This window comes from Brassica rapa, chromosome A09 (genome assembly GCF_000309985.2).
Source record: "Brassica rapa cultivar Chiifu-401-42 chromosome A09, CAAS_Brap_v3.01, whole genome shotgun sequence".
NCBI classification, from domain to species: Eukaryota; Viridiplantae; Streptophyta; class Magnoliopsida; order Brassicales; family Brassicaceae; genus Brassica; species Brassica rapa.
In genome coordinates this window covers 40,734,051-40,745,458 of record NC_024803.2, presented here as the reverse complement: position 1 = coordinate 40,745,458, position 11,408 = coordinate 40,734,051, and the positions used below count along the sequence as shown (strand labels likewise).

At 26.3% G+C, this 11,408-nt stretch overlaps 1 protein-coding gene across 2 annotated transcripts; it reads left to right on the top strand.

The window, feature by feature from the left end:
- The first annotated feature begins 5,838 nt into the window (after positions 1 to 5,838).
- LOC103842688 (transcription factor MYB34) lies at positions 5,839 to 11,238 on the top strand. 2 transcript variants are annotated; one of them, XM_033280727.1, is made up of 4 exons: positions 5,839 to 7,034; positions 7,071 to 7,245; positions 9,235 to 9,364; positions 10,333 to 11,238. In XM_033280727.1, the coding sequence occupies exons 2-4, from the start codon at positions 7,074 to 7,076 to the stop codon at positions 10,832 to 10,834; spliced, it is 804 nt and encodes a 267-aa protein (XP_033136618.1). In that variant the 5' UTR covers positions 5,839 to 7,034; positions 7,071 to 7,073; the 3' UTR covers positions 10,835 to 11,238. The 2 variants fall into 2 exon arrangements, with proteins under 2 accessions (XP_033136618.1, XP_009117599.1); XM_009119351.2 differs by having other exon boundaries at positions 5,841 to 7,245.
- Positions 11,239 to 11,408: the final 170 nt, after the last annotated feature.

The following is an 11,408-nucleotide window of genomic DNA, read 5'->3' as shown; positions in this document are numbered from 1 at the left end:
ATATAAAAACTGGAACGGAAAGAATGGACAAACAAAAATGGAAAAGTAATAAACTAACTGGTAGTAGCAATATGCTATAGAAGAAATATGATGTAAAAAGTGTATATTTTTATTAATGTAGTTAATAAAATAACTGGTAGAGCAGTTAATTATATATATATATAAACTGTATATGATATATAATTTGTTTGTTTCTAAATAATAAAAATATGCTTATTTAAAATATCTATTAATTTAATATTTTGTTATTAAAAATAATGAATCTTATTTAATTATATATATTATATTATATTGTAAATATGAAGTATTGTTCTTTTAAAAAAAGTTTAAAATGTTTTAGTTGTAAAATTCATTTTAAATATATACGTTTTAATTTTGGATTTGATATAATTTTTGATTAGTAAATATATTTTAATAATATTCTAAAAGCAATTTCTCTACCAAAAGCCCTAAATGAAAGCATTAAGCAAAAAAAAAATTGGAAAGCATTTGTATCTTCTAAATACTTTTCTAAGTACTTTTTAATAATTGTTAATTATATAATAAAAGCATATTGCTTTTGTAAAAAAAAAATTCAATTAAGACCTAATATGCATAGGAGTTATATACAATTAATTAAATGGATAAATCTAAGAAAACTTCCATCAATAATACCTTTTTATCTAAGGAAGAAAATCTCAAAATAAAATTCAGAAATTATTATGTCATTAAATACTAAAAATATAAACTCTAATCTTTAAATCCTGAATTCAATAATAAAACATGTAGTTATTGTATAACTTGTTATGTACATAATTTTTATAAAAGTAAAGTTTAACATATTTAATTAATCAGATAGTTATAAATATGAATATAATTGTCTTTTGACTTTTTAGTGAATGTTATTTAAAAAATATCTCCTTATGTGCTTTTTGGAAAGAAAAAAACACAATTTAATGCTATTTGCACGTATTTCTCATATATATATATTATAAATTATTATAGAACAATATAAATTATATACATAGATATTATAATGCTTTTAAGAATTTTTTAAACAATTGAATAAAAAAGATTCTTAAAAATTTATTTATATTTTCTTTTGTAGTGCTTCTGGAAGAATATCATATTTTTGAAGAAAAAAATGAAAGTAGTATCTTTCGTTTTCTTTTATTGAAAATGAAAGTAGTATCATGTTGTAAGAAAAAGTCTTCAGTTCATTGTAAGAAAATGTCTAGAAACAAGGAAACAGTAATTTTATTATAATCAGTTCAACATATGGTTATCTTCCTCTAGCTAAATTTCTGAAAATTGTTTTATTTAACATATATATTGCTGATTGAGAATACTCAAGGGTGTGAATGGGGAAATATGAAAAGGATGAGAAAGCGAAAAGATGTTCACAAAGAAGAATCCGAGAAAGGAAGGTCTTTCGCAGTCAATGGAGCATTTCTTTTATTCTTTATATATTAACTAGGGATTAACCCGGGCTACGCCCGGGATTTTTATTTTTTTCTAATTTAAGTTGTTAAATTATTTATATTTAGGCTATGATTTATATTTATATAAATGTTAAAATGCATGTCATAATTAAAATTTATTTTTAAATTTTAACACGTTAAATTAACATATTTTTTACTATTTAAATATTTTTTTTATAATTTTATTGGCTATTTAGTTATCATATTTAGCAAAACTATCTTTTGAGTGTTGGAATAAATGTTTTAGAGATTTTATTAAACTGTAGAGTATTTTTGGATCGACCACATGCTCAACATTCGATTGATCCGTAAAAAGATGGTCGATCTCCTTGGCCAGGTAAGTACAATTTTAGCAAAAATATCTTTTATTTTCAAATATTAAGTATATAACTATTCTTTTTAATATTTTTTAATTGTATTTTTGATTAAATTATTGTATTATAATGGTTATGTAAATATTTTTTGTGATGTTTGAATTTTTGTTGTTCGTATACTTAACCTAGATGATATTGATGTTTAACAATTTATTGTTTTCTGGGAATAGAAAATAATGATTTATCAAAACGTATCTAATACTTGTTAAATGATAGTATAATGTAAATTACATCCATTATTTGAAAATAAACATTTGTTGTTTTTATTTTTATTTTAAATCAGAAATTATTTTTATTTAAAAACATTATTCATATATAATATAATAGTTTAAGTTTGGAAGATTAATCTATATATATAAATTATGTATATTTTTTAAAACATCATTTAAGATATTATATATTGAGTATCTGAATAAAAGCTGAATTTCTTATCTTGAAAATCAGATATTTATATTTTTGTCTTCATGTTATACTCACCAATCCATCATTGATATTTATAACTCAGTATGTTTTTTAAAAAACTTAGTTTTAAGTAATAAACGAATTTAATAAATTAAATTCATCACCTATAATGTTCTGTAAACTATATTTGAAAACTCTCTAAAATTATATTTAAAGCATAATATTATTATTATTTAATTTAAGTTATTTTAAACATAATATATGCTAAACCAACTTAAATTATATTTACAATAAGACCATCCTAAACCGGTTAGTAAACCAAAAACAATACTAAACCAACATGAACCAATATCTGATTCGGCGAGGAAGGAAGTGTTTCGAGATAAACGCTTGAATGGTTATCAACTGAAATGGTTTGATCATGAAAGAGTTAGTATGAATATTAACAATAAAATTATAGATTAGATTAATTTAAATTTGTAAGAATACCTTTGAGTCTATGAAAAGCAATTCAATTCCCATGAATAAGTTTGGCTTTTGGAAGTTGCGGGTTTCCCAACAATGAATCCACCTAACAAAAAGTTTGTTGTTATAAAAAAATCTCATTCAATGTCATTAAAGGTTTCTGGGACGGTAAGAGTTGATAGTGAAACTATTTTTTTGCTCGAGTGCTTTGAAATTTTGTTTAATAGTGTGAGGTTGATGTGGATGGAATAATGAGTTTTATAGGGACTTTCTTGATGTAAAACTATACATTTTTTTTGTTTAGTGTGGTATATCCATTTTTATATAATTTACTACCATTTAAAGATAGAAGTACATTTTAAGATAGATGCTTAAATCTTAATGTACTTTTTCCATTTTTTAAAATGTTTATTTCCATTTCTTATATTTTTATTTACGTAATATCTAAATTTTATATTTTTAAATAGATATTTAAATATTAATGCACTTTTTCCATTTTTTAAATTGTGTATTTACTTATATTATATATTTTACATTTTAAGATAGATGTTTAATGCTTGATGAACTTTTTCCATTTTAAAAAAAATAGTGTATTTACTTATTATTACATATATAATTCATATATTATATATTTACATTATTTACTTATTATTTATTTTCATGTATATGTATTTCCATTTCTTGTACTTTTAATTTACTTAATATCTATATTTTACATTTTTAGATAGATGTTTAAATCTTAATGTATGTTTTCCATTTTTTAAATTGTATATTTCTATTTGTTATACATTCTATTTACGTAATATCTATATTTTAAATTTTAATATATATTTTTAAATCTTAATGTAATTTCCCATTTTTTAAATTTGGTCTTCACTTATATTATATATTACTTATTATTTATTTTTCTTTATATTGTGTATTTCTATTTCTTATACTTTCTATTTACTAATAATTTTATATTTTAAGATTGATTTACATTTTAAGATAGATGTTTAAATACTAATGTATTTTTTCCATTTTTTTAATTGTGTATTTCCTTTTCTAATACTTTCTATTTACTTAATATCTATATTTTACATTTTAAGATAGATGTTTAATATTTAATATACTCTTTTCATTTTTTAATAATTGTGCATTTACTTATTATTGTACATATAATTCGTATATTTATATATTTATAATATTTACTTATTATTTATTTTTCTATATATTGAGTATTTCTCTTTCTTATACTTTATATTTAGTTAATGTATATATTTTATATTTTAAGATAGATGTTTAAATCTTTACGTATTTTTCTATTTTTAATGTAAAACGGCAATGTTTAATAAAAGAACTTGGACATCATCCATGTACCTGGAAGCTACCTGGAAGATATCAAGCTTTTACGAAGAAGTTTCCTCAACTCAGACATCATCCATGTACCCCGAACGGAGAACCAAAAGGCGGATAGCTTGGCACGTAGTGCTAGGAAACAACCGTCTTTCGTCGTTCATATGGATGCGGAGTTACCGATTTGGTTTACAGAGTCAACATGAGTCTGTGAATGTCTTGCTGTCAAAAAAAAAAAAAAAAACTTGGACAAATAGTCAAATAGTTATATTTATGTTTTTTTTTTCTTTTTTTAATAAAATTCTAATGTTACATTATGAAGATAACCCGGTTTTTTAGTGAACAATGGTAATCTTACACATGTTTAATGTAGTTTTTCCATTTTTTTATGTTGTATGTTTACATATTATTGTTATTTTTAAATGTAAAATGGTAATTTTACATATGTTTAATGTAGTATTTCCATTTTTTATGTTGTATGTTTACATATTATTTATTATTTTCGAAATTATATATAATTTTTTTTTTACAAAATAGTAATGTTACATTATGGAGATAAGCCGTCTTTTTTTAGTGAAAAATGGTAATCTTACATATGTTTAATGTAGTTTTTTCATTTTTTATGTTATATGTTTACATATTATTTTCTTAAAATAAAAATGTAAAATGGTAATCTTACATATGTTTAATGTAGTATTTCCATTTTTATGTTGTATGTTTTACATATATTTATTATTTTCAAAATTATATATAATGTTTTTTCTTTTTTTTATAAAACGGTAATGTTACATTATGGAGATAAGCCGTCTTTTTTAAGTGAAAAATAGTAATCTTACATATGTTTAATGTAGTTTTTACATTTTTTTATGCTGTATGTTTACATATTTTTTATAATTTTCGAAAATAAGTAATATTAAAATGTAAAACTATATTTTAATGCCATGTGTCATCTTTCGAGATTATATTATATATTTACTTATTATTTATTTTTCTTTATATTGTGTATTTTTATTTCTTATACTTTCTATTTACTAATAATTTTATATTTTAAGATTGATTTACATTTTAAGATAGATGTTTAAATACTAATGTACTTTTTCTATTTTTTTAAATTGTGTATTTCCTTTTCTTATACTTTCTATTTGCGTAATATCTATATTTTACATTTTAAGATAGATGTTTAAATCTTAATATACTTTTTCCATTGTTTTTAAGTTGTGTATTTCTTTTTCTTATATTTTCTATTTACTTAATATCTATATTTTACATTTTAAGATAGATGTTTAATATTTAATATACTCTTTCCATTTTTTAAAAAATTGTGCATTTACTTATTATTGTATATATAATTCATATATTTATATATTTATAATATTTACTTATTATTTATTTTTTTATATATTGAGTATTTCTCTTTTTTATACTTTATATTTAGTTAATGTCTATATTTTATATTTTAAGATAGATGTTTAAATCTTTACGTATTTTTCTATTTTTAATGTAAAACGGAAATGTTTAATAGAAGAACTTGGACAAATAGTCAAACATATTTATGTTTAATGTAGTATTTCCATTTTTATGTTGTATGTTTTACTTATATTTATTATTTTCGAAATTATATATAATGTTTTTTGTTTTTTTTATAAAACGGTAATGTTACATTATGGAGATAAGCCGTCTTTTTTTTTAAGTGAAAAATAGTAATCTTACATATGTTTAATGTAGTTTTTCCATTTTTTAATGCAGTATGTTTACATATTTTTTACAATTTTTGAAAATAATTAATATTAAAATGTAAAACTATATTTTATGCCACGTGTCATCTTTCGGGATAATTTTTTTCCGCTGATGTGGACGCCCTATGGAGCCTCAAAAGCTCCCTTTTATTAGTAGAGATTTGTGTAAATTCTTTCTTTTTTTTGTGCAACAATTTGTGTAAGTTCTAAACTAAATACTACATAAGATACAAAACTACCATAAATGTTTCAAAAACAAAGATGTGAATGGCGGGAAAAGAAAAGAAAACATGTGAACATGGTATCATCTGTAATACGTGGCCCAAGAAAACTTATTCAGCACATGCTCCTCTGCTTCTTTTTTCCAGTAGTAATTAAATCAGTATCATCACTATTAGTAGTATTAAGCCAGGTATGAAGTAACAATATCATATTTTGTATATGCTAAGATGTGAAAAATAATACGGGAACGTACTAATACTACTTTATACATGCGGGCATGTAACAGGATTAGCTTACGTTTTTTTTTTGTCAGCGGATTATCTTACTTTTGCTTTAACCACTTTTGTTTCTAGCATGTTCTTGAGGATTTCACAAAATATAAAAATTAGAATTTACACGTGAGTCTTTATACTTTTATTTTAAGTAATCACACTAAAGTGACTACGGAGTTATATCTGTGTGACTGTGTGAATATCTTTTTGTTTATTTGTTGTTAATTTGAACTGTTTTTATTTAATTTTAGATAGCTATAGCCTATAGCTAAAGTTATCACGGTGGTCACTAATTGTATTTTCATACATCAAACTTCCATGTTTGCGTACCAAAACTCATACAATCACCATCGAGTAATATATGTTTTGTTAAATTTTAAATTTAATTTTACAAGATTTTAATATTTTGATAGCTAAAAAGATTATATTAAAGCAAAAATGTGGTAATAATTTTCAAAACTTGTCAACCTCAGTGATTTGACTCAACTACTAACTATGTTCACATAAATTCTGGCAAGAGTTGGGTACCTGTAGTTAAAAATATGTACTTTTTGAAAACAATTTTTCAAATAATGTTTTAAAAAGTCGTTAAATCCAGCGGCGAGGAATTCGAAATAAAAATCCAACGATGGAAATATAATAAAACCAAAAACTGAGGGGTATATATAACTGTATAATATCCCTTCTACACAATCCCACTGCTTACTCTCGAGAGACTATTCCACTAAGTAAAAGAGAAGAGAGAAAAGGAGACTCGCTTCAAGTCAAGTATTTATCTTATTTTAAGACTGGTCTTTTCGTGAGGTTATGAACGTGGCAGTTATAGGATTAGTCGGACTGAGAAAAATGGGGAGGAAGACGTGGGTCGACGGCGACGGGATGAAGAAAGGAGAGTGGACGGCGGAGGAAGATCAAAACCTTGTCGCTTACATCAATGAGCATGGGGTCTCTGATTGGCGTTCTCTTCCCAAAAGAGCTGGTATAGATAGATAGATACACATACTTACACTATATATATATATGTAATCCAATGTTTCGTAAACATCCTTTTTGTTAAGATGTTTCATAACATATACAAGTGCATCTATACTTTGTGTTTGTGAGTTCTCTATTTCCACTTTTGTTCAACTAAATTCTTTTGAAACAAGGAGTAACATAAAGTCTAGATCAGTCCAAGTTTTTGCATAAGATATTAAATTATTATGTAGTTTAAACAGATTAAACAACCAAGTTTCCTCTTGTTTTTATTTCTTTTTTGGCATAGAAACACTCAAGAGCTGGACCAAGTTTTCCTCTTGATTTTATTTCTTTTTCTTTGTGGCATATAAACACTCTAGAGCTGTCACCTTTTTGTAATTAATTACAATTCCTCTTCATTCTAAATGAAATTAATATAAATATATATATATATATACAATGCATGTATTTCGATCAAAAAAAATTATATTGCATGTATATATGTAAGGAAACTGGTTTTAGAAATAGTTGCAGATAGTACTTTTTCCCTATTTGTTGTTGTTTTCTTGTTGATTGTTTACATTAATTAGTATTATTATAGATTTTAGGTTATCAAATTTGGTATATATATCTTCTACATACTGTTGTGAATAGCAGAATCCATTTTCTTTTGGGGGGGGTTTCAAACTCAGTTATAAAAACTCCATGAAATCCTAGCGAAATCATCTTTGTAAACAAACCAAGAATAGAAAGTGAAAGTACAAACCAAGCGCTCGTAGCTTGGTGGTAAAGGAGGTACTGCTGTACTGCCGCCACCCGGGTTCGAGTCTTGGCCACAACGGATTTAACATCCCTTCCGTTGGGGCGCTGGACCTCTTTCGGGGGGATAGTTGGCAGTGCCGTGCGAAGGTTTAGTAGGGCCTAAGGCGAATATAAAAATGGGTTCCCCTTATAATTTTTTTTTATTAGAGCATAATATATATTTGAAAAAATATTAAGAAGAAAAATAATAATTTAAAAAACTAAGACAAATTTTTCTTTCTTCTTTTTCAATAAACTTTTTAACTAAATTCTCATAATATAGATTCCTAACTAATTATCTTTCTATAAATATAATTACTAAACCATTTAACTTTTCTTGTGATATGGTTGATCGCATATAAAATTTTACGAGTTTCCACTTGGAAAAACTTTTTTCAGCAGTAACTGAAACTGAAATCGTCAATAGTATTTAATAAGAAATTTATGAGTCTGGATAACACTCTTCCCTTCCTTTCAAAAAATTCAGAACTTCAAGAGGTCTCTTGTAATCTTATGGCAACATTTCTTTTAGAACCATCAGTTCAAAACACAAATCATCCCCAATAACATCAGAATGATTTACATGCCTTAAAGCTGCTTGAAAATTGGTATAAGATGCCATCAAATTATCTTCACTTGCTGATTTTTTAGTTTATAAATAAATGGCAAACTTAAACCACTATACTACTAATTATTTTCTGATATTTGGGGCCTTAAAAAAACCATATATTTTGGGGGCCCTAGGCGAAAGCCTTTTTAATTACACTTGAAGCACGGCTCTGATAGTTGGGAATGTGACTGTCCAGATACCAGAGTTATCAAAAAAAAAAAAAGTTAAAGTACATATACACGCCCATACCGTGTAATATTATAACGATAGTGAATGAATCATTGCTAAATATTCCTTTATATAGTATGATTATATATTTGTTCCGGAATCTACATAATTGAAACTTTTATACCAATTCTATTCATATGATTATAAAAATCGATTGGATTCTATTAAGAGCGACATGTGTTCCCTATGCTTTGTCCATATCTACATAGCACAATTGTATAAGTTTTAAATTTTAAAATTTTAGTTAGTACCTTTTCCACTGAGGAAAGGTTATTTTTCGCAACTTCTTTTGTTTGCCACTACAAAAGGAAAATTAAACGCCCTTTTGACTACTAAAATTGACATCTCTACAATTTCTCATGGACAAAACAGGTTTGCAGAGATGTGGAAAGAGCTGCAGGTTAAGGTGGCTTAATTACCTAAGGCCTGGGATTAAAAGAGGCAAATTCACTCCTCAGGAAGAAGAAGAGATCATCAAACTTCATGCTGTCCTCGGAAACAGGTTAGTTTCTTAATTAATAGCTGCTTCTCTACGAAAAACTACAGCTCTGTCAAAAGTCAAAACCTACTTGGATTAACATGAAATGTTAAAGGGATGTTAAACTAATTATATTATAGACTTGGGACTACACAACAAAGTTTTAGTGCATAATAATATTTAAAGACTACTTGCTTTTCAGCGAAAGCTAATTTTTTATTCTTACATTTAGTTTGTACCAGAGGTCCAGAGCTCGCTCTCATGTTTTATGTTTCAGCTATTACCTTAAAACAAAGTAATATTTGATGCGACTTAATTAAAAAAATCATTCGAAAATCTATAAAGAACACAATGAACACATTTACATGTGCATGGTCATTTATGAATTACAAAAAAAAAACTGAAATACACACACACACGTATATATATCAGGAATAATAATACTGGCTACATGATAATATCAACATCGTTAATTTTATAATAATATCACACACTTAATTATATCAGGAATAATAAAACTTCATTTATTTAACATTCGTTCAAATATTAATCATGCATTATACCATGATTGCAACTGCAGTAATTACTTCAAACTGTTTGATTTTCTTAAATTTATTGATTTATATGCTATATGACATTTTATATTCTGCATATTTTTTTTATTGGTTGAATAATGGTTAGTTAGATAGTTGATGATATTTTTATTTAAAATATAAAATTAAATATTTGTTTAATCTGTTTGCACAATTCAAATAAAAAGAAACAAAGGGAGTCCTAATGACGGTAATTAAATATAGACGTTTACTATTCATAATTTTTTAAACAATACTAATAATGAGGTTTCAATTAGAGATTGGTATTGTGGACACTTTGAATTGTAAGAATGTCCGACTCTTCTATGGACTTGGAGATTAATTAGTCTTGGTTTTCACCGAAATCTCCTAATTATAAAAAGTAGTTCTAATTGTTGTTGTAAATGTTGAAAATTGAAGGTGGGCAGCTATTGCCAAGGAGATGGATAATCGAACAGACAACGACATCAAGAACCATTGGAACTCTTGTCTCAAGAAAAGACTGTCGAGGAAAGGAATTGACCCGATGACCCACGAGTCTATCATCAATAACCTCACCGTCACGATCACTAACGAAGAATGTGGTAGCTCTTCAATAACTACATTTTCTCCTACCTCATCACCTTCCGGCTCGGCTTGTCTCCTGAACAAGCTCGCCACAGGTATCTCATCTAGACAACATGATCTCGACAAGATTAAGAGCATCTTGCTGGAGCCGAGAATCGCAAGCAGTGACCAAGATGAAAAAGAAGAGGTAAAAAGGGATCACACGATTGGTGGTGGTGAAGAAGGTGATGATTTTCTGATATGGGACGATGAAGAAGTTAGGCGTTTTATGGAGAGTGACGAAATGGAGTACGGGACGACGCCGTACGTCTCTCTCTTTTACGAAAGTACTCACGTACTTGATGACCTCCTCTGACTCCGTTCGGTACTAGTGTGTGCTGTTAGCATATGATTTATTGTTGCAACAAAGAAAATTAATGTGGACCACTTTGACCAAGAGAACGGTTGTTAAAAAATGCAAGTAGCATTACAAAATACAAGATGAATTTTAGAAAAATAAGTCGAGTCCAACGATGACTGTTTCGTTTAGTACTATTTAACATGAGATTTTCCATGTTTCTGTTAATGTGACAAGTCACAAGTCACACAACCAACCTATTCCCATTATGTGCTGGAAAAACATCTCGAAACATATAACCTACAGAAATATGTCCTGCGCCATATATATATCGAATAAAGATGTAAAAGTGAAATCTGTTGTTTTTATCTTGCAAGTTGCAAGGGATGGTTTTAAATAACTTAATTAAAAGTTTTTGGATTTATCATCAAAATGATCATTACAAAGAGCCAAGAACTCATTAAAACTGTGATTGACAAATGCCCAAAATACAAAGTCGTACAGTTGTTGAAAACACTCGTCAAATTTTGTGTATACTAGAAAACAAATTAATTGACTTTCCCTTGGTAGTAAGGGAGAGCATTTAAGTGAA

What these genes read in the sequence shown, in the direction of transcription:
- LOC103842688 (XM_033280727.1), top strand. Translation starts at nt 7,074, where the DNA reads ATGAACGTGGCAGTTATAGGATTAGTCGGACTGAGAAAAATGGGGAGG. An exon ending in TTCTCTTCCCAAAAGAGCTG is followed by an intron (nt 7,246 to 9,234) that starts GTATAGATAGAT and finishes TGGACAAAACAG; the next exon opens with GTTTGCAGAGATGTGGAAAG. An exon ending in CATGCTGTCCTCGGAAACAG is followed by an intron (nt 9,365 to 10,332) that starts GTTAGTTTCTTA and finishes TGAAAATTGAAG; the next exon opens with GTGGGCAGCTATTGCCAAGG.